At 40.1% G+C, this 23,484-nt stretch overlaps 1 protein-coding gene across 1 annotated transcript in view; it reads left to right on the forward strand.

The window, feature by feature from the left end:
- Positions 1-12,908, forward strand: part of HDX (highly divergent homeobox) — a gene marked incomplete at its 3' end in the record, with an annotated part of 39,854 nt that extends 26,946 nt beyond the window's left edge. The window contains exons 6-10 of the mRNA XM_080352770.1: positions 3,069-3,276; positions 6,258-6,337; positions 9,119-9,202; positions 11,662-11,784; positions 12,783-12,908. Of these exons, the coding sequence (XP_080208896.1) occupies positions 3,069-3,276; positions 6,258-6,337; positions 9,119-9,202; positions 11,662-11,784; positions 12,783-12,908 (621 nt within the window). The remainder of the gene's footprint in view (positions 1-3,068; positions 3,277-6,257; positions 6,338-9,118; positions 9,203-11,661; positions 11,785-12,782) is intronic.
- Positions 12,909-23,484: the final 10,576 nt, after the last annotated feature.

Below are 23,484 nucleotides of genomic sequence, written 5' to 3' on the forward strand. Positions count from 1 at the left end.
CTCCGACTGTCTTTGCAGTCAGTACAAAAACATGATTGGAGTCTTCCTTTCCCTCAAAATGGGCATGACAATTGTGACTAGTCCTTTCAGCCTTTGTTCTCTTTTTTTCCTCCTCTTTCTTTCCATTTTGACATCGCTACAAAAGTGGAACTAGAAGCCCTTATTTGGAACTCTTCTTTTCTGAAGGTCTCTCTTGGGTTAGTATATATAAGTGGGACCCAGGTTACTTTCAGTATTGAACACTAGTCTGGTTATTTACTTGCTTGTTTTCTTGAGAAATGTGAATTATGAAAAAATGAAACTGTAGTTTTGGAGGCTGAAAAGAATTGCTCTTTTCTCTGTAGAGAACAAAGCTTCTCCCCATGTTCCAAGTTCTTCAGTTATCTTTCTGAAAGGTGAAGCTGTTTCCACTGACAGCATCTCAAAGTGGACTCCCGGATGTGAAATACTCTGTTCACAGGACAGTAAGACTGATGCTCGTGCTTCACCTCCCTTGCTTAGTTCCCTTAAGAACACCCGTATCAGCACACACAGGATGACAGTGTGAAGTTCCATACGCGTCTTTCAATAGCATCTGCTTGAAACACTTTTGTCTTCAGAGCAGGTGTACCAGGCTCTGCGAATTCAGAAGACTCTCTAGCATTACTTATGTTAGAACACACACACACAAATGAACGAAAGGATGATTTTCTTCATAGTAGCTGGTGGTGTTACCAGTATCTGTTGTTGCCTCTGGTTCTGCTACATGGCAGACTTGGGAATTGTAGCAAGAATTAGGCTCAGGTTGGTCCAGCACCAGCTTCTGCTTTGTAAGGGTGAATTAATGCTACAGGACGTGTGTGACCATCAGTGCTGTGGTGTCCTTTCTCTGAGTCACAGTGTGCGTGTCCCCACTGTAGGACAGGGATTTTCTGTCACGTGCTCTGTGGGATCTGTCCTGAATTTGTTTTGGAATCCATATAGGCACAGCTTAGTGTGCCTCTCTCCTTACCTGCCAACCTGCATTTTCTTCAGTAGGAACCACTGATCTCTGGGGGTCAGTGTGAGGACACAGCAGTGATGCAGGCGGCTCGGAGGCTCTGGTGAACCGCAGCATCACTGCGCAGCCGGGGCAGCTCGACTGACGGACACTTCTGCAAACAGCTCTCCACGTGCTTTCTTGTGCTTTCTTGCCTTTGGTTTCACTGTGCCTTGAATTATGGGTAGTGTGCAACCAGCAACTCTTTCTCCATTTGTGCTATTAAAAAAAAAGTAGCATACACAAAATAGTTATAAGTATATATTAATGTATATACATCAGATAATACACTTGAACAAATATAATATATAAAGAATAGCATTTTATATCTATATATAAGCTTATATAACTGCAAAATATTTATATATACATATCACGTCACTTGTTTTAATTCAATTAAATAGATGTCCTCATTTTTCCGTTTTATTATCTTTCCTAATGGAAATTCATGATTTATCCAGATAAACGCTGCTTTCCCACAACTACAAAGGAAGGGTCTGAAAGGGGCCACTTGTGTGGGGTTTTTTTTCTTTTTTTTTTTTTTTTTTCCAAAAATGTAAAATACATACAAAAATATCTAGGTAGCTCTCTGTGTACCTGGTTTGCATTCTTCAAAGAGGAGAGTCAACGAGCTGGAAAAGCAAATATCACCCAATGAAAATGATGTGCCAAAACCAGTGTTAACCATGTCATCTTTTAGCTAGTTAAAAAGATTCAGCCTTAAAAAAATACTGTTTTTCAAAGCTGACACAGCATGAGCCTATCTTTAATAGCTAAGACTGCTGTTAATATGTCTTCATTTTTCTATTTGTTAATCAAGGTATTATAAGAAAAACTCTTTTTACTAAACTTTTTTGTGCTGTCAGAACTGTAGTTAAAGAAAGTATGATAGGAAAGAGAAACAATGCAGGTATTTCTGAGGTAAAGCCAGAGTAATGTTGTTTAGTGTATCTTTAAAGAAAAAATGCTGTAATATTTTAACATGCTTGCTAAACTCTGTTGGAACACAGACCGTATGGAAGGGAACTGACTTGGATGGAACAGTGTCTGGATACAAGAACTGTTCAGGAGAACTGAAATTGGATGAGAAGTGAAATGTCTGAGGAATGCAAAGGGAGTGAGGGAGGAAAGAGGTGAAGAGTTGCAGACAATTCTCACTACATTATGTTAAACTCTGGTTTGAGTTTTTAATAATTTTTAGTGTAGACTTTATCAGACAAAGCGAGTTAATTAACAGTTATACAGATCCACTTGGAGAATTTTGAATATGAATTTGTTTTCTTTTTTGAGACTGTCTGTTTTATTGATGTAAAATGAACTTCAAGCATCCATACCCTTCTGATCATGAATAGTTTTCCAAGTTCCTTGGTCCTTCCTGGACCTGTTTGATCTCTCACCACTGTTTACAGAATGCTCTTGTGTGCCTCACTACAAGGAATGTTTCGTAAAGATTTGTCTTCCAACCAAAGAGGGCTGAAGGATGATATTGCCCTGAACTTAATTCTGCCAAGTTATGTTGTGTCATCAAAGTGTAGTGATGTAGAGCTGCCACCCTGGATGATGTCCTCCCTGCTGTAGGCAGTCCTAGAACAGGTGGGCTCCTTGAGTTACGGGATGCTTTAGTCCTCTTGTGGAAGCCGCAGAGTGGCAGAACCTGGATCCAGGATCTTATCTGAAATTCCTTGAATAATTTAGGTGTGGAGAGACCTGACAAAGTCACCTAGTCCCACTCTTTATTTAGAGCAGGATTGGCTTCAGAGTTAGGTCAGGTTTCTCAGGATGTTGTCCAGTAAAATGCTAAGTACCTCCAAGGCTGGAGATGCCAAGACTCCTGTGGACAAACTGTCTCAGTACCTCACTATAAAGCCTTATTTTTTTCTTTTTTTCTTTAATCCAGTCAGAACTTCTCATGCTGAGACTTGAAACACCTCCCTTGAACTGCTGCCTACACTCTTGTCCCTGTAGTATAGATGTGCTACTGTCACTTGGTTGTGGGCCTGTTGCTTTTGTTATAGTTTCTGATATCATTCCTGTTTATTTCTCTTACAAGACTTGGATTGGGAATCGAAGACGGAAATATCGTTTAATGGGGATTGAGGTCCCACCCCCTAGAGGAGGTCCTGCTGATTTCTCTGATCAATCTGAATTTGTTGCTAAATCAGCACTTAATCCAGGAGAGGAAACTGCTACTGAAGTGGGGGATGATAATGATAGGAATGATGAAGTATCAATCTGCTTATCTGAAGGAAGCTCACAAGGTATTTGAAAATGCAGTTACTACTGTGCGTATATTTTTAATTTTGTGCAGTGTGCATGCTTTGGATTCTCTGTTGTACACATTCAAAAACGTCTGAAAGAGTGTCTGCCAGTCACAATTATCTACCCTGGCCACACGGAAGGTACTGTTTGGTCTTTTTCTTCTCTCTGTATTAATTCTTTTTGGTTTTGTTATAACAAAGTTCGCAGAAACCTTTTATTATAAAACCTCTGTTTCTGCCAGATTCAGCCAAAGTTATATGACAAGTTCACAATTTGCTGGTGCAACTTGAGAGATGGACAGACAGTACAAATGTATGAGTCTCACTTCCCAGGTTTTAAAAAATGCTTTCTGTTAACTGGCCAATTCTGCACAACCAGCGTGACTATCCATTACAGTTTGCCTGAATCACACCAACAATTCCCATCTAAATGTGTGCGAACCCTCCTTGAGCTGAGCAGAGCTATGCAGTTAGTTTTCCTGATATTAAACTGATGAGGGACATTCAGAAGATGTATTAGCTCAGACTTAGTCTTGAGCTAAAAGAGCTCCACAGTACATCAGTGCAGCAGAACAGCCATCAGCTGCCTGCGCTGCGTGTCTGGCCTGTGACCACAAGAACAAACCAACAGAAAAGATCAAAGTCAGTAGCAGGGGAGCATGCGAAGCCGTAGAACTGCACATACAGGGTGCCTGGGTGTTCTCACTCAGTTGCGTGTTCTTGGGTGATAATTGTCTCAGACTTAATTCCCTTTCACTCCACCTCCCAGAACCGCATGACCACATTAAATCGATCTCTCCCTTTCCCTTTGGTTCGTTAGCGCTCGGGGCCCAGGGCCGACGAGCTGCTGTTCAGCACGTTCACCAGCCTCGCAAGCTCAGCTAATTGCTCCCAGTGCTTCTGATTAGAAAAGATCAATAAAGCCTTTGCTCTCAAAACTAAAAGAAAGTCTGATCTAGTGCATGCTGTTGCAGCTTAATATGCCAGACTTGATTTTGTCATTTTGTCTGAACAATTTAAAGAACTAGGAAAATGGAGAACTGCTGGGTACGAATTTGTAATAGCTTCGTCATATTCTACTGCAAAGATAAGAAGATGATAAAGAAATGGGTCAAGTGATTGAAAGCCAAGAGAGATGCAGAATCTAAGAGTCCTCGATTTGCCTGAGGTGTGGAAGGAACTGATTTACTCACATCTGCTTGAAAGAAAATGGTGACAGGGGAAGAGTCAGAAGTCTCTGTAGCTTCAAGTGAGGAATAACACCTCATTTATTCAACGAGGCTTTCATGAAATAAGGCTGTAAGACTGAGTACATTAGAGTCAAAGCTTAAAGAAAGTACAAGAAAACTACAGAATTTCTACAGCGTCCAGGAATCCCACTTTCACTCCTTTATTCTACTACAAGGATTATTTCTGTTCTTTTCTCCTGTTCAAAGGAGTAGGTTTCACTGCTGCAGCTCAGCTCATTGTGAACTTCCTGGAAAATGCTTCCACCAGTAATCACGTGGACTATTCAGCCACAGATACGTGATTGTTTTAGTGTTTGAGAAGTGTAACTTTTGATTCCAGTTTATTAAACAAACAAACAACCAGAAAAACACACACTCTCAAAGACAAGGAAAGGATATTTTTAGTCACCTAATTAAAGTGTTGATGGCACTTGCTTTTAAAATGTATTGTGTAAATGTTAAAAAATCTGTACTCTGCTGCAAAATTAAGCATGAAAGTTCTCGTAATGCCTCACCTTTTTTAAACATATGTTAATCGAATGCATACTTTGAGTAAAAGAACACAGCTCTGTGTAGGCTGCTATGGCTGTGCCAGTTTATATCAGCTGAGGAGGGAAATTTTCCTCTGAAGTTGTGACCAGTTGCAGATTAAATTTATTTGAAACCACTTCAGATCAAATTTGCTCAGTTTAGAGGTGTTTAACTAGTAGAAAAGTTATTTAAAACTATTAACTCTCTCCATATAGTCTGGCCTAAACATTATCCTCTTTTTGCAAGTATTGGTCATCTCCAGTGAAATCTCGTCCCCCTGTGTTTGCACCAGTATCTGTCCCTGCTGTCGGTGTCCCATGTGAACACCTGCCCTTTTGCTCCCTGTTCCTCCTTTCCCCTTCAGGTGTTGGACCCTTGCAGTGCAAGCTCTGCCCTCAGAACTAATTTTACTACAACTTAGGAGAAGTTTCTTTCCAATTAATAGGCCAGCTGTTAATGACATTAAGTTTTTTATCATAGCTGTTTTGCCTCTGTGTTTTATTGCCTGATTTGCTGTTTCTATCAATAATTTTCTTCATAACAGTATATTAATGTGGAATGTTGAAGTAAACCTGAGAAACACAGGGAGAAATAGGCCTTTCTTTCTTGGTTTTTGACAGTGCCCATAGGCCCGATGGAATCATTTAGTGCTTGTGATTTAAACTTTAGGATCAGGTTGACTCTGCTTTCGAGTGCGTACTTTGTTAATACATAAGGAAGCAGCTGAGGTTCACTAGGAATAAATATTTTGCTGTACAGGAATGAAATAATCTGCTTGATCAGCTTTTGGTTTAAAACTAATCAGTGTCTGCAAGGAGATGAGATTCTGATATGTACCCTATAACTTCAGGGCATGCAGGATGTTTTGTGTAGTCATTTATTTTAATCTAAAAAAAAAGTTCTGCACACCTGTGGATGTAAAACTCATCACTTCTGAATATTCCGACCTGAACCTAAAAATAGGAAGGTTTTGATACATTGCAGTACAGTAACTGATAGTTTTTCTGTTGTTTCAAGTAACAATTGGCATAACTTTGCTGTGAAATACTTGTGATATGATGTCTTTTTTAATAAGGCATCCAGTATTTTTTATGAATAGACATTGATAATATGATTTTGCTTTTGTTTCTAGTAGATGTGACATATTTAGTGGTAAAGACTACTAATGTTTCTTCAGTGTAAAATTTGAATGAAATCTGAAAAACTAACTTGTTTCTGCAGAAGAGACAAACGAATCTCTTCAAAATGAAGAAATCGGTCACAAAGATGATGACCAGAATCCAGTATCTACTGATAATGTGGTACGTATACCTTTTCCACCTACGTGACCCTCCTTAGTTGCTACTGTTGAGGTTATTGTCTGACACTGGTGTTTTTTACTAGGTGAGAACTTTGGCTGAGTGTGCTGAGCACTAAAAGAAACGGTACTAAAATACTAAACCATGGAGTTATGCACATTTGGTAGAGACTGAATTATACAGATTTCTGTATTACAACAATCCAGTGTTCTTTTTCTGGAGCGCAAAGCACAACACTTGGGTAGCGCTCTATAAGTACCTGGTACAGCAAAACAGCAAGAATAAAAACCCCAGAATAATAATATAAAATGGTTTTGTGTACTGTAAGAAAGTCAGGTATCTTCTTGTTTAGGTGTTTCTTGTTTTCTCACTCACATTGAGTCAGAGTTACTTGTTCTTGCTATTTTTAATTGCCTGTGGTGAGACAAGGAAGGAAAGACAGAGGGAGGAGTCACGGCAAATAATGCAATATATCCCCTTTGTTTAGCCTGCCTTCTCTCAAATTAGAAGAAAGGAAAGGAGCAAGAGGAGAGAAGACCCCAAGTGGTAGGGTAATTTTTATCTTAAAAGTTATCTACAGAATGAACAGGTGATGCTTCCAGTTCCCCCTTGCACTCTTCTTGCAGTCAGAGGTTAAACAATAGCTCAGAACATAACGAGAACATTTGTGTTAATTAATCACACACAACCTGAAGTGGGAAAGCGAACAGGAGATTCTCTTTATGTAGAGAGAACATTTTCTTTCTTTTGGTAATATATGAGCATCTTTTGCGTAAACTGGAATCCTGTGGCCACATTTTCTGTGGTTGCCTGAATAGAAGCAGCTGCCTCTTTCCTTTGTTTACCTGGGTGGCCTGCTGTGACCTTAGATACCGTCACGCGGAGGCTCGGGCTGGTGATGCACGTACCGTGGAGATGCAGAATGGAAAATGACAAAAGGTAAAAGGTTTGCAAAGAGAATGCCCAAGAGATTCAGTTCTCCAGTCTGCCCAGACTCCAGCATTGCAGAATTTGATATAATAAAAGGAAGGGGAAATAAGAGTAGTTTTTTCATACTCTATTCTGAAAACACTGTAACAAAATTTTTAAAATGTAGGCAGTTAAAATTGGGCTAATATACGTTGAACTTGCATAAGAGATACCCTTTTCTTATTTGAAATTCTAATCTCTTCCCTAATATCTTAAAATGTATCATTGTAAGAAAGAGTGTGTGAATTCTTGGCATTTATTTAGACACTCTTTCCTCAAGCTGGGTCTAAAACCAAAAATATTTGAATCACAGTGTTATTCAGGGTATGATACAGCAGCAGATCCTCATGACATTAAGCCTTTGAAATACTATCACTTCAGCTGGCTTGTCAGGCACTGAAACACAGAAAATATGGTTTCCCCTCCCTACCCTCAACACATACTTGTGATTTTGGTGGGTACTACGAGTGAGAGACTTTAACCTCTCCTGAAGGGTTTCTCCATGTGAACAGGAGGAAATTTGTGATGACTGGTCTGCAGGCTGACAGGACACACACACACACACACACACACACACACACACACACACACACACACACACACACACACAGGCTGCAGAGAAGAAACCTCTAAAATAACACGTCAAGAACTAACTATTAAAATGTCTTGCCAGTGTGGGGCCTTGCTTGCATTGTATTAAACATTATACTAAAAAACAGAATGAAATTGCTTTAACTTATTATATACACTCTCATAAATGCTTATAACTGCCAAAACAAAGAAAAATAATAATAAAAAAAAACCACCTGTCTTCTTACAGAACCACTGCTTCCCTCTCAAAACTCAATGAAATCTCTGCTTTCATCTGTGCAGTTATCTTTTTGAGTTCTTGGTAAACAAAATGCTATTCTTACCACTGTCTAATTCAAATTTGTTCCATCTCTTTGAGATCTAGCTTAGGTATGAATAAAAATTAAAATCTTGTAGGTGCACTGAAAATGTGTAAATTTTTGTTTTCTCCTATCAGAATAATATTTTAAGATCATTTTCTTACACGGGAAGGTTTTCTGTTGGGAAGAAAAACAGAACATGCAAGTTGTAAATACTTAAAAGTGAAGGTTTTAAAACTCAAGATGAGGTTCTAAGTTCTAAACAGCAGCTAAGTTTGGCCTTTAACAGCATGCTTGAGATACCTTTAGAAACCCAATATAAAAAGGTCTTGAATTTTTGAGAATTGAGTGAAAATGTCCCTATGGATGCATTTGGATCTGTTCTTTATATCAGCATCCTGTTCTCGTTAGGGCATTTGACTTGCTCTATGGCCAGAGAAGACCAAAGGAAACCTCCTTTGTTTTTCAGGAAAGAAGCAGGTCAGTCAGGACTTGGCTGGCACTTGCCATAATGTCTGTTTTGCTCCAGAGGAATAAACTTCCCCAGCCTTCTTTCCCCACGGGAGATCTTCAACAAAAGCCTTACAGGATGAAATGCAGCTTTTTTGCAGGCTGTAGTGAGATTTAATAATGTGCAACATAATGCCAAAAGTGGGGTGAGCTAGAGCTGCTCCTCTGTAAAGAGCCCAGGTCAGCACGGCAGCAGCTCTGAGCAGGGATGGTTTCCGTGGTTTCTGCCTGCATTGCACGGCTGAGGTGCGTGATTGCCATCTAACGGGGGCTCCACGAGGCAGAATTTCTCATAAGCAAGGAAAAGGTCCTGTTACCTTCATCCTTTTCATGCCAGTTTGAGATACAGGCTGTTTTTTGTTTGTCTGATCTATGCATTTAAATATTTGGAATGAACCGTTTACTTCTGTTTCAGAAAATAGAAATTATAGATGATGAAGAAAGTGATATGATAAGTAATTCTGAAGTGGATCAAATGAGTTCTCTTTTGGATTATAAGGTGAGTAATTAGGCTATATCATGTTAGGCAAGATAATCCTTCCCACAAAGCGCGGATGGGTGCAACTGCAAGGAATCCAGCAAAGGCTTGCGGGAGCCTGCAGCTCTGCTGTCCCTGTGGTACCGCACGTTGCACCCTCCATCGCGTCTCCTCATCCCCTTTACAGACACATCACCCGTATTTTAACCCAAAGGGAGGCAGGAGAAATCCCACTTTTATAGAGCAGTGACGTTCCTCTCTCTGGCGCCATCTGCAGCTCCCACTACGTGTCCCAGAACAACTTATTTTAACTCTAAACCAAAGCATCCTTTTTGTGCAAGAATTGTTTGTGGGAGCATTACAGCACACTTGGGTGTGCAGCATGATGCTGCCACTTCTGGGAAGCGACATAACAGCTGGAATCCTTGAATATTATAAAACGAGGGATCTGAGAAGTCGTGTCTGGAAGCAGGAGTTGTAGGAGGGAGGGAAGTTGGACACCTGACAGCCGCTGTTTGTGTTATATATTGAGCATGTTTTTACCTATGTAGCTGATGTTTTTACTTAGAGAACAGGTATGTTCCACTAATGATAATCAGTTCCCAAAATAATAAATAGATCATCTTTTCAGAACAAAAAATACTCCTTCAAGCGGTGTTTTCCTGGTAAGGACAGCAGGGGATGAATACGGAGAAGAAATGACCTTTTCTTAATGTCACCTGTCACCGCAGTGAAAGGCTTGTTGTGGCAGCATGTCCTACAGAGCCCTGGTGGTTGGTTTGTTGTTTGACATTAGTGATTAGTCTTGGTGCCTATGTGTGTTCTGTGTAAATCTTAATTTCTTCTTTGGATGGGCACAATGCATTGCTAAATGGGCAACTTTTAAGTCTCTGTCTGAAAGAAATGCATTGTTAATTTTCTTGTGAGAGCCCAAATATTTCTCTCTTATTCTCTGAGCTGTTATAGCCCAAAACTATATGGTGAGCAATGCTTTGGCTGAAGAAATGTGGATTTTCTGTGGAAGAAATAAGAAATAGTTGTTAAAGTCTTGTTGCAGACCTTCCAGTTCATCGTGTAGTCTAACCTTTTCAGCTAAAGTTGAAATACAACCAGTCTAGCAAATGTTAGCAGGAATATCAGAGCATAGTTGTATGTTATTAAACAAATACCTTTTCATCATTAAAACAAAATGCCATCTTATAAGTTCACTATTGAAATTTGCTTATGTAATTATTTGCTGCCACCAAAACAAGCCATCAAGGAATGTTTTTTAGGCAAAACTGCCCACCTATTTAATCCTATGGTTGCACAGACAAGGGTGTTTTTTTCTTTCCTCTGATATCCCTTGGCAAATGCAGCACTTCACGTGAAATACCTGTGAACCTACATGCTCATTTTCTGTGTGCATCGTGCATTGCTAACAATTTCTGTATGTATATATTATTATTGTCTTATGAAGGATGCACATTTGGTGCTGCTATACAGGCACCTTTTCCAAAAATGCTCCATGACTTTGATCTTGAAAAGCCAACTGTTTATTTATGTTACATGATCTTTGCAAAGGTAAATAACCAGAGAAAGTTAATTTTGGCTCTACACTGATCAACAGACTTGGCGTTTTGATCTTGCATACTAATCAGTAATTTTGAAGAAGAGATATTCGGAATAAACTGAAGTACTTATCAAATCTGAATTTTTAATTAAGAAGTTTGTTATTTTTATCTTAAGTGACACAGATTTATGCAAAGGTTGGAAAAATGCCTTCTTAGCCACAGCTTGCACGTTATTGATATTTCTTCATTTTGTAAATACATTCCTATTTATTCCATAGCTGAAAGATGCTGGGAAGGTTGGTGAGCTGACACTTCAAGAGGAGGTTGTATTGTAATTTGTGGCAGCTTTGAGGAATTACCAGCTTGTTTTCCCTGTTTTTTCTGTTAAGTGTCCGGCTGTAATAAAGGAATTTAGTTGCTGTCTGGCTGTTCAAGATCACTTCTAGGAAGAGTCCTGGGCCTTGATTTTCTTTATTTTCAAGTGGAATTAGAGGTCACCCTTGTAAAATAAAAAGTAGGGCTTTTTTTAAAAGGTTTGTGTAAACTTTGGCTCAAGTATTTAATGCTTTAATGATGGTCAGTCATTCTGAAATGCATTGTCTGCATGTAACATAATTTGCTGTTACATGTTTCTTGTGGAGGATAATGAGAAATTAATGTCATATAATACATTTGCAGGTTTAGTGTTACGCTACTTTTATCAAAAACTTCTATTCCTATCCAAGGTCTACGTGAACTGTTCTGTAATTCTACAATTGTAGATGTTTTGGCTTTACGTAATACTGGCTTTGGCAGCAATCATAATAAACACCTTTTTACTAATTTTCACTAAAACCATTTAGTCTTAAAACAGGTGTGTTCAGGTGGCATTAAAGTGATGCAGCGCTGTTTATGATTTCCAGAACTTCATGTCATTTTCCCCCACAGAATGAAGAAGTCCGATTCATTGAGAATGAGTTGGAGAACCACAAACAGAAGTATTTTGAACTACAGACGTTCACTCGGAGTTTGATACTTGCTATTAAATCAGATGATAAAGAGCAGCAGCAGGTAAATCTTGAAGTTTTAGTCACGGAAGGTGTTTGTCATTTTGTGCTGTTACTCCCTTGATTTTGTTCATAGTGCCCAGAGGCTCAAATTCTGATTAGGGCAGAACACCTTACAGACAAAGAAAAGCTGAACTTTAAACAAAGGAAGGTCTTGCAATGTAGAGAGGCGGTGACAGGGACAGAGAAGTGTGACTTTGATCAAAGGACAACCAGAGCACAGGGTGCACAGAGGGACTGGGATTTGGCTGTTGGGAGATCTCAGATGTGAGATCTAGGAAGAAAGCCAGGCTTCTGCGGTGTCACCGCGCTGCATTTAATGCGGAGCACTTCTTTTAATGCTTGGGTGGATCGTGCCTTGGATCAGTAATATTCTGTGCTTCATTTAGGAAGAGATTTTGTTACTTTTGTTTTTTTCCTTTTACCTTTATGATCTGCAGTTTTTCAGGGGGTAAAAGTAGAAGCTAACTTGCAAGAAAGAAACTTAAAACACTTCTACATCCAAAATAAATTTGGCTTATGATTGTTTTCGATATTTTTTCATAAAACCATGTGAACTGCATATAAAGAGAAGTAAACTTGACATTTTTGAGATAAATAAATAAGCCACTGGAATGATCTTGTATGCAGCATCTAGTTCTGTCTCCTGCATGGTTGCAGTATAGCATGGGTATATCTGTTTTGAAGCTTTTGCACGTTAAAAATATCTGAGTAAAATGAATGAATATAGATCATTTGGTTTCATCCAGTTTCGAGGGGGAAATTTGTTTTGAGCTGTTTCTAAAGTAATTTAAGTAACTTCTGGAATTGTTGTTATAAGGTATGTCATCTTTGACAATGTTTTTCCTTTCAATATATATCAGTACTGACTTGGGTTTTTTTTGCCCATCCAATACTAACACTGAAAAGCTCAACAAAGTTTTTTCACTATATGTTTAACAGATGTTTAATGCTGACATAAAATACATATTAATATTGTGTTGTAATATTTTTTACTTACAGGCACTGCTCTCAGACTTACCTCCTGAACTAGAAGAAATGGATTTCAATCACGCGTCCCCAGAGCCTGATGATACCTCATTCAGCTTGTCGTCTTTATCAGAGAAAAATGCCTCAGACAGTTTGTGATTTGTTTTTTTTTTTAATTGACAAGAAGGAAACCCCACGTAACGTGTAGGTTTCGAGAGAATGACATTTCGCTATCCGGTGTTCTTCAGTCCAAACAAGCAAGCCCAAGGTGAAGCAGCCCTTGCTGAAGGGTGGCTGTAGTTAGTGCGTCGCTGCTGCAGTCTGCAGTGTCACGAGATTCCGGATGTTGTTCTGGGTAAATTAAAGAACTGTGTGAGTTGGGCCTTGATTAGGATAACTTCTGACTTTCCAGAATAACTTGCTCTGTAGCAAAGTCTTTTTGAGCAGGGATCCAAGAATGGAGAAAAATATGTCCCATGATACAGACAGGTCATTCTCTTTCAGAGTCGTTTGCTCACCAGTCCTGTTTATTATTTTTTTTTTACTCAGGTAGGTGGACTAAAAATTTGGGATCCAAATAGAGTAATGGGCTTTTTATGAGTTGTGCTTGAACCCTTTTGAAAATCTGAAATTAAACTCAACTCTCTTTCATTATGTGACTACAGATTGTTGAATCTTCCGTTTTCTGACTAAAATAGCTGAAAAAACTTTGAAAGGTTAACTGAAAAATTTGAGTTATCATCAATAAATTATTAATGTACAGAAACAGTTGTAAGTGTTATAACAAATTAGATGCATATGGGAAACCTGATAGCTGCAGAATGCAACTCTCTGGTGTTCTCACAGTATCAATGGCATTAGATGTTTACACTACTATTTAGGGGTTTATGAATGTAGTTACAGTTTTTATTTGTCAAATCTAAATGCTAAAGTTCTGATCATGGTTTTCAGTATTGGTTATATGTTTCTCCACAAACTTTGCTTCATTTTATCAAGACACTGTCATAAAGTCAGAGCTGTTGTTGTGTTCTGAAAGGTATTGGAGTGTTTGGAATTGAGCTTTGAGATCTCTATGTGACCTGTTTCTGAAGAAGCTCCGTCTGATGAAGTTTTTGGCAACTGCCAGGCTACAGGTGCCATTTCCACACGGAGCTCAGTTGCAGGCAGGGGATGAAATGAATTTCTTCTTTCCCAGCTGTCATTGGCATTGACCCCCTTTACTCATCTGATTAAATGGATGTGCAGACGCAGATCAGTGAGTAGGGCATGTAGGTGCATGCCCATATTGTTGATGCTTTATAACTTCTAATCCGAATATTCCTCTGCAAGCATTTTTGAAGCAGATACCCTGAACTTTCGATTTTATGCCAAATAATTATTTACTCTGGTGAATACTTACTCATGTAGTACAGTAAATAATCCCTGTGATTTCAGTGGGAAGCCCAAGGTGTAGCTCAGAACATCCAGAATGTTTCTTTAATACTGGGATTAACTCACAATTTTAGGTTTTTCTCAGTCTGGTCTGTTCATCCCTAATCACTTGTCCACCTTTTATTTTAGAATCAGTAGCGAGCTCTGTTTCAGGGTTTTTTCCATCTCTGTGTTGTCCTTGGGCATGGGGAACTTTAAATAACATGGTTACCTGCCAACTGCATAACAGAGAGCAGCAGTTTTTAAAAAAGAAAACAAAACCGTTTCACAGTTCTGGCTGCTCTACAATTCCATTAATTCCCAAAAGACCTCTTACTATCTCTTCCACAGAGCAACCCCACAAAAGCAAACTGTTGGGCCTGTATTTGAGCTTAGGCGTTAAAACTCGGAGTAGAATCCCAAGAGAGAGGGCAGATGCTGTGTGTAAGCAGGGGGTAGGTGGCAGGTTACTCATCCTTTCACTGCCAGGTTTGTGAGCAAAGATCACAGTACTATCCTTCAAATGTGAGACAGGGCTCAACTGTAATTCTGCTCACCCTGAAAACATCATTTACAAAGGCTTTTCTCTACTGGGTTAACAATGCTTTCTGTTTCTGCTCTCTCTAGATAGGAAATTGGTGCCACTGACAATGAAACATCTTGTTTCCTCGAAGCTTTTCTGAAATTAAAAAAATATAGTACTGTGATTTGCCACTGTTTGGACCCTGTTTGCCACTCTTTGGGTCCTATTTTCCTGCTGCTTTCACTTAAATTCCCATGACAGAAGGCAGGATACTTTTCATGAGAGTTCTTGATTTTTATGGTCAACTGAGTTATCTACCCTTATACAGAAAAACTTTCATTGATGATTCATATTTTGCTATGTCTTGCTTCTGTTTTATATGCTGAACAAATTGAAGGCATTAGTTTTGAATGAACTACTACCAAGTTGAAGCAATTCTGGAGCTCCCTTTTGTCAAGGAGGCTGGATCGCTCTTTAGAATGTACAGCTGAAGCTCCAGCTGTAGCCAGCACCCTCCTCATCTCCGGGGACATGGTGTCCTTTGGTCCTTTTCTCTTGTAGGTGACAAGACAGAACAGCAAAGTGGTCGTGCTTTCATACCCTGAAACACTTGACAATATTACAGGATATTCAGGAAGAGTATAAATTACATAACAAAGGCCTGTATAGAATAATTCTGTACAGCTGGTCCGTGTTTTATTTGTTAGTATATGTTAGTATATATTTCCTGCCATGTATAAAACAAAAAGCTTAATGCTATATTACCATTGCTGGTTATTGAAATCGTTGCAGCAGCAGTGGCTGAAAAGCCGCACACTTGCTTGTGAGATCATGTAACACAACACTTAACCATCCTTGAGAGGCAGGAAAATACATATCCAAGTGTCGCACTTCGGATTAGCACATCCTTTGTCACTTAGGGCTTGGTTGTTGCTGTCCCTGCCAGGCCAGCATAATGTGCTCATCAGGTTTGCAGGTGACATCCCAGTCCTGCTCACTTGGGTCCCATCAGCTGGACCTTGGAACAATAGGAGAGAACTTGACGCTTTCAGAACAATAGGGGAGAACTTGGCAGATTCCTTTCCAGCTTCATCCTGGCAATTTGCGAGCACTGTACTGCCGGGCATCGCGTTCTGATCCGCAGGCACCAGGATGCTCATTTCCAGATGAAATTCTGAGAGTTCTTCAGATGAAGGAACCTGCTGGGGGTGCCTCTCTGGGCCCAGGGCATTAGGATTTGATTTATGGTCACTTCCTCTGTTTGTAGGATACTAACGAAAGCCTACATTAAGTGCTAGTTCATCATTTGCATAGATTTTCCATGACAGAGCTAAATTGTGTTATGATGACAGAAACAAGCTGTTTCAGTGGTTTGACTCTGTAGTTCGAATAACCGCTTCAGCAGAAGTGCCACATATTGATATTTTTATCGTTTTTCTGCGATGGCCCTCACTTGCTTTGTCTGTGGAAGATGGTTTCCCTGGTGTTGTTTATTCCTAATGCATCTGTCAGAACATGGATGATGACTTGTGTCTTTCTGAGGAAACCAGAGTGGGAAAAGGTAGTTTGGAGGAGACACTTTAAACACAAGACAGGGCGCTGGCTCTCCTGGGGGAGCAATGAAAGGCTTTGATGGCAGCGAGCTCTCCCATGGCTACAAAAGCCTTTTCCTGGAGCTGTGACACTTTTTGTTTCCCTGCAGATGATGCTTCTGTCAAGTCTAGGGGTGAGTAATGGTAAATATTCTAATAGGTGCATTTTTGGCAGATTTAGAAGTACACGAGCAGAGGTACCATACAACTGTCAGTTTTCTTGAGCGCTTGGTTTGTGAAGCAGCATTGCACTTTAATCTTTCCAAGTATTTCTTTTTCGCTAAGGCAATAACAAGTTTGAAAACAACAAGCAGATCCTGGGTTTTACAGTCCTGTGGGTGCAAAAAGGAATGTACTGGGTGTATCTTTGTCTTCAGTTGGGAAGCAGCTTATTGAGTCCGTATCTGCTGCTGTGGGTGTACAGCTGAAACGACTGTAGAAACCAACAGTATCATGAAAACCTTTCTTGTGGAAATGGAAATGACTGGTTCCAATCGGTCAGCTGTGCAATTTGGGATCTCTGCTGCGCTCCCATAGTCATGACGGTTCGAAGCAGCTGGTGTGCAGCACTGACCTGTCCTGGGGTACAGACTGTTGGGCTCGGGATACAGACAGAATAAGGAAAGACAATAATAGGCATAAATGGAATAGCACAGAATAACTGAAACACAAAGAATTTGTAGCTTGTAATGTTACAAGCAAACGCTTGATTTCCTACCTCCAGTCCCACTGCCCAGCTCCTTCATGTTGGCCAAATGGGAAATAAGCAGCGGTACTACAAAATAGGGTTTTTTTCCGTGGCAGAATAGGGTTTTCTTCTGACTACAGAGTATTTATTTGTCTCGGAAAGGCAGCAGCTGATGTTTTGGTCAAAAGACGACAGACACAAACGGGGCAGAACCTTGGGCTTGCGGTGGTTGTTGTTTTTAAACGAATGAACAATCCTCTTCTGTAACAGAGATGCTTCAGAATGTTCTTGTACGGAAAATGGTTTCAGGTCAGCACTTTGGTTCTGGTGACCATTTTACTGGATTACTGAACTAAGGAAAGAATTCTTTTAAATTCTGTGTTACATTTTACACACACTACCTCTGAAACATGACACCACCTTTAAAACTACACGGAAAATGTGAACTTAAAACATTTTTTTAATGTTTTCTAGGCAATAAATTATTTCCAACACACATCCTTTAATTTTGTGCTTGTTTTTTAGCTGAGTGTGAGACATTCACTTGGATTTTTGTTTTAGTACCATGCATATTTGTCTTAAACACTGTCTATGGACAAGGATATAATAAAGATGTGATATTGGGGAGAAAAGCTTAGTAATGGTAGTAAATATTTCTGTTAAAGCTGAAGGATGCTGGAGTAAATGGTCAGTTGTGCGATTTTTGGTACAGGTACTGCGAGGAAGGGTTGTTATCCTTCTGGTACTAAATGATTGTTGTAACATAATACATCGTAAACTAATTTATCAGAGAGTCAGATAATGAGTCTCAGCAATGTAATGAGAAGAAATAGTATTTATCATTTCCTGAGCTATTGCAGTTCAGAAATATGTCCTTATAATTTTATTTCAGCTTTTTTTTTGCATAGCAATATGTAGAAAGACCTCATAGGAGCAGTTGTGATTTGCTGGTGAGCAAGTGTTAAATGAAAAGGAATCGGCAGCCAAGGTAAGGTTTCATGGAAATGCGGACTGGGCTTTGGAGTGAAGGTTCGTCTGAGCAGTGTCCCTGTAATTTCCCCCTCACTTCTCGCTCTGAAATGCGCAGGAAGGGACGGGGACACGGGGGCATCTCCCTTGAGGAGCAGAAATGAAGATCCTGGGGTTTTAGTCAAGAAAATGACAATAAAAAATGTCAGCGCCTTGGGAGACAAGAGCTGCTGCTTTGGCTTCAAATGGTGTGAAATACGGTTCAAAAATCTGGCAAATCTGCTGGATTGCATTGGGGAAAAATTGTGTTCTCCAAGGGAAATTAGCCTTTTTATGATTATTTCTAGAATTACTGAGTATATATGACTACATGAATGCATATTTATAATGTGCACAGATACACTGAACTTGATCATCAGATTAACATCTAAAAGGTATTTTCACTTAAAATATTAATGTAATTCTTCTAAAATATATTTTATTGGCTCTCAGTTTTATGTCTTACTATATATTGATTATATAGTTTTCAAATTTAGTCAAATGCATTCATACAAATACTGTTTTTAGTTTAACTCCTTGCAAAACTAGTAACTTTTAGGCTTGGAAGTTTAATAAAATGCCCATAATGAGGGGATTTCTAACTGACCTTGGCAAATAAACTGCTGTATTTATGAAGAGAAATGAATCTTCTGCCATGATAATTTCTGCTTTAGTTTCACTAAAATTATCAGTTTGGGTTGGTTTTTTTTTAAAAAAGAAGTTGTGAAAGTTTAAATGTTATTGTATCACTTGGATGTTTTCCTTAGCCTGCAAAACGTAATTCATTAGCTTAAAACCTGTATCATTTCTGGACCAATTCATTAAGCTCTTTAACCTGAGTGTATTACTGAGTTTCTCTGTGAAAATCAGGATTTACATTACATTTCTATTATTTGTGTCAGTATGTGTAGCAAAGAAACTGCTATAAATCTTAACCTGAAGTACCTCCACTATGGTCCAGGACTATGATCTTGGCTTATTTGAAAGATGAATGCCTAGTGAAATATTCCATATGTTTGTATTGATTTTTTTTTCTGTATATATAAGGATATTTATAACCTTGTATTAACAGAGTCACCATGAGAAATGCTTATTTCCTTCTTTAGAAGCCTGCTCAGCTATTTTTCTATAAAATGTTGGTCTTCGCCTTAATTTTTTTTGGTGAAAAGTTGTGCCATAGATATTTTAACTTATCTGCAGATAGTTTACAGAATTTGCGTTGACTTGGCTTTAGTTAATTAATTTTTCCTCAAATTGTTCAAAATCGTTTTCTCTTCCAAATGCGTCTCAAGGTTGGTTTGCTTTCCTAATTTTTTTTTGTTCAGTTTTGGAAGATACCTTTGTATGCATGCTTTGCTAGATCACGTTTTTCCTCTGTAGTTTATTGTTTCTAGTTTAGAAAAACCTTTAATTGAAGGAAAAAAATGAAGTGATGCTTGTACAAATGTATCTAGAATGGCCCAAACGGTCAGAGTAAAGGGCTATTTAGCATTGGTAAATTTGTCTACTAGACTCAAGGATATTTTTCTACATCTGTCAAGTTTGGGACTATGGAGAAATGAAATAAAGGTTAACTAACTCCTTTTCCTATACAAAGTTCTCCGTTTCTGTATTTATTATTGTCTTGTAGAATTTCAGTCCTGGTCAAAGTGTCAATAATTTGGTTACTGTCTGAGCCGGCACCTTCACCTGCTGCATCCCTCGGTGGGCACTTTTCACTCTATCACCGGGCCATCGGAATCTCCAGCAAACGCCAATAAAATCATTTTCCAGGTAGAACTTAGAGATGGTTTGTATTTCCACACAGGTTAAACAGGGGTGTGGGACTGTCCTTGTTTTGAGCTGCAGAGTCATTTGCCACCCAGCACGTGGATTTAACAAGAAGAAAATATTGAATTTTAACCAACCTGCGGTTCTCAGCAGCCCACAGAGTTTTCTGTGTTTATACAAACAGAAATCGGGACAAAACATCCTCGCTGAATTTTGCAGCAAACCTGTAAGAGAGACCCTGTACTGACCGCAGCTGGCCCTTGAACGGGAGATTTTGTTGGTTTGGGCCATGTGGGAGAGACACAGCGCTGGGGCCATCAGGGACCTTTGCGGGGACACAGATGCTGTGAGAGATCAAGTGTTCATTGCGAGGAGTTTAGGAATGTCCTAAACTGGTTTGTTATGAGTTTATGGAGAGGCTTTTCAGAGTTTTCTCTAACTTGTAACCATCTGTTCTTGGAAGTACTTCTAAAGTGTTCTCCCTTTCCCGAACATGAATTTATGTCTAATGAAAACAATTAACATACAACAATAACAGCTTAGACTAATTCAGGTGAACTGTCAATGCCTAAGTGTTTCCTGTTGGGTTTTTCTGGTTATTTTAAAGAGAAATGTGTGCCCTCAGTTCCTGTTAATCACAATACTCTTTCTGAGCACTTACTACCTTGAAAATCTCCAGAGCTAAATCCTGTTGCCTCTGACCTCAGCCGACAATCCACACCATTGGTTTGACACACTCATTGAAATCTGGCAAAAATCGTTAGTGCTGATTGCGATTTGCTTTTTGAGCACATGTAGGTGGTGAAAATAAAACCAGAGCTGTCCAAAGAGCCCACAGCGCGGTACCACAACTACGGGAAAGACTTTAACATGATTTCAAGAGCAGGACCAGCCAGAAAATCACTGTAAGGAATCCCAGGTGAAGCGGCGTTGGTGGGCGGGTGCTGCTCTACCAGGCTGGGCCTGAGACCAGCCATGCGTCCAGGACAGGTTCCCTGGAACATGGATAGATAAACGAGGTTTAGCCTAATCCTGACTTCAGTCAAGGCTGGTTTTGTTTGCAGGCACTGCCAGCTGGCGCTGTGGCCGCATCTCCATGGATCGTGCAGACACACCTGCGCTCACCTGGCTCTTCAGCTGCAGAGATTGATAAATAATAAAATCCTCAGTGTTCTGAAGTCAACTGAATTCTCGCAAAACTTGGAGCTGAGGCCACATCGGATTTCTGCAATGGTGGCTGCACAGGAGGAGGTAGGGGACAAAAAAAAAAACATAAATAAGAGAAGTAGGAAACAGAAAACAGACAAATAAATATGCAAATAAATAAATATGAACATTTAGTGACAAATTTGTAGGTGACACTGAACTTGGGTGTTTTGAAGAACAAAACCACGCTGAGCAGGGACGGTGACTGGAGCTGTATTGCCATCTGGTGGCGAAGAACCCCAGTAAAGTGGGAAAAAGCCTTAAACTGCTCCCACACTTCATGTTTGAAAATAAGCAACTATTTACATTTCAATGAAAAATCTAATATTTAAATTAAAGAATCTGGCACTTAGAAATCAGGAGACAGATCAGACTGAAAGTGCAGCCTTAATTCTGCCCTTTGAGTTATGAAAATTCCACTAATGTGCATGGAAAGGAATAAAACTAGAGCAGTTTGACGTGGAGTTCTCTGTGCTTAACGACGCTTTCAGATTTGACTTTGGTTTTAACAAGATCATCTGCAGAAGTTGAACCAGAGCATTCAAGTAACCAAATCAGTTGTAAAGCTGGTTTTTGTTTTTTTGTTTTGTTTTGTTGTTTTGTTAGTTCAGCTCTGGGCAGAAGTCATGACTAAATATCTGGTATTTTTGCCAAGCCAATGAAGAACATGCAAGTACGTTTCAGGACCACGGAATTGCCTGGATTTGTTCAAACCTGGAGGAAACTTTTCGCAGAAATTCCAGTGGAGCACCCAGGGACCTGCAGCCCGATGCGGAGCCTTCCAGCCCTTTTGCTTTCTTCCCTTTCTGAACATCATGTTTCTGCAAGAAATGCCTGTAAAAGAAAAGCTGCCAAAAAGAAGATAAAATACTATCTGAAGTCACCTGAGGAGTCCTGCTGTGGTGTATGAAGGTCTGAAAAATTCCATAACTGTTGGCTTCAGCCAGAAGGAGGTTTTTTCACCAGGAAAAAGGGAGTTTTATGGTTATTCACATGCAGTTGTCTGTGTTATTTGACTAGGGAAGAAAGGAGGAGGAAAGGGGAGGCTCTGTTTTCCTGCCAGGGAGATTTGAAAAATAACAGGCTTTATCTATTATTTTAGCTGGGGTTTTGGTCATTTTTCACTGAAAATCTGGAATAATCTTGGACTGTGTAAAATTTTTCACTGAAAAAAAGCTCATTTGACATTATTGTAAAAAGAAAAATTCTCAGTAATCCCAGACTCCCAACAGCCTCCTCCTCTTTCCTGTTTAATGCAAATTTTCAACTGATGATCTGTTACCTTCTCCTTCAGCAGGGTTTTGGGTACCGACCTCACGCTGCGGCGATGGTGAGGGGAAGGGATCACGCACTGACACTTACTTGAGTCAGCACTGCTGTTTGGTCTGGAAGGCCTGAAAAACAAGAGCGCACTGTTATTACTTGGGCAGGAGCCCAACTGCATCATCTGCCCGCTCCGAGGGGAACCAGCGCGCAGGGGGATGGAGGAGCCGGGCAAAAAGCCGCGTCTCCGGCAGCAGCATCACCAGATTCCATCTATTGCATCCACGCAAATCAAAAACCAGGTGAACTTTCTCTCTGGCTCTGCTAGTTCCTTGTTTCTCCCATATCAATTAATTACTCAGGAAAACTGCGAGACGCTATACGCACCACACAGAGAGTGCGTGCTTGCTATTTACTGGGTGTCCGTGTGTTTCTGTGCTGTCCCTGCAGCAACTGAGCTTTGCCATCCCCAGCACCCCTCCCCAGTTGCATTAATAGATGTTTTCCAGCTCTAAGGCAGGGAGCGATCCAGGGGCAGAGCCATCCTGCACCCTGCAAAACCGCAAACAAAAATCCTGCAGTAGGGACGCGTGGTCAGGTCGCTACTTGTGCCAGGGCTGAGCCACTCCGCGGGTCAGGGACGGGTCCAGGGGGACGCCCTCCCAAAACAGCTGCTTAATTTCAAATTAGAGGATGTTTTCTTTTCTCCTTAAGCTAAGTTTGCTTCTGAATAATGCCCTATTTAAAAACTTTCTTACCAGTTTGAGGCTTATGCATTGGAGCAGTCTAGACGGGAGCGAGTGGTGGGAAGTCTCATGTGGACTTGTCTCGTTTTCCCAGGTGACATTTGGTTCAGGAAGCCAAGGCCACAGCTGTGTCACAGGTGCTTCTTTCCCCTCGTTACTGAACAAGTGATGCTGGTGTGAGGTGGAGAGCAAGGCCAGTGGGGAAAAGGGGAGCGAAGGCTAAAAGCAAAGAGAATATAGATCGAATGAGGTAAAGAAAGCAGCACAGAACAAAGTGTGAAAAGAGGTGAGAAGAAGTGGAGATCAAGGGTGGCAGAGAAGAACAAAAATCCCATGGAAGCTCTTGGAACAGAGGGGAATTGAAAGTGAATTAAAAAAAGACAATGAGCACAAACACCCTCATCGCAGGTGAACAGAGCCTATAGTGGGAGAGTCACAACTGCACCAGGAGGCCACACCTGGGGACAGCGGAGCCCTTGACATGGTACCCGAGAGCAGAAATGCACCATCCTGTGCTGTGCACAGCCGC

Source organism: Nesoenas mayeri, assembly GCF_963082525.1.
Source record: "Nesoenas mayeri genome assembly, chromosome: 13".
Classification (NCBI taxonomy): Eukaryota; Metazoa; Chordata; class Aves; order Columbiformes; family Columbidae; genus Nesoenas; species Nesoenas mayeri.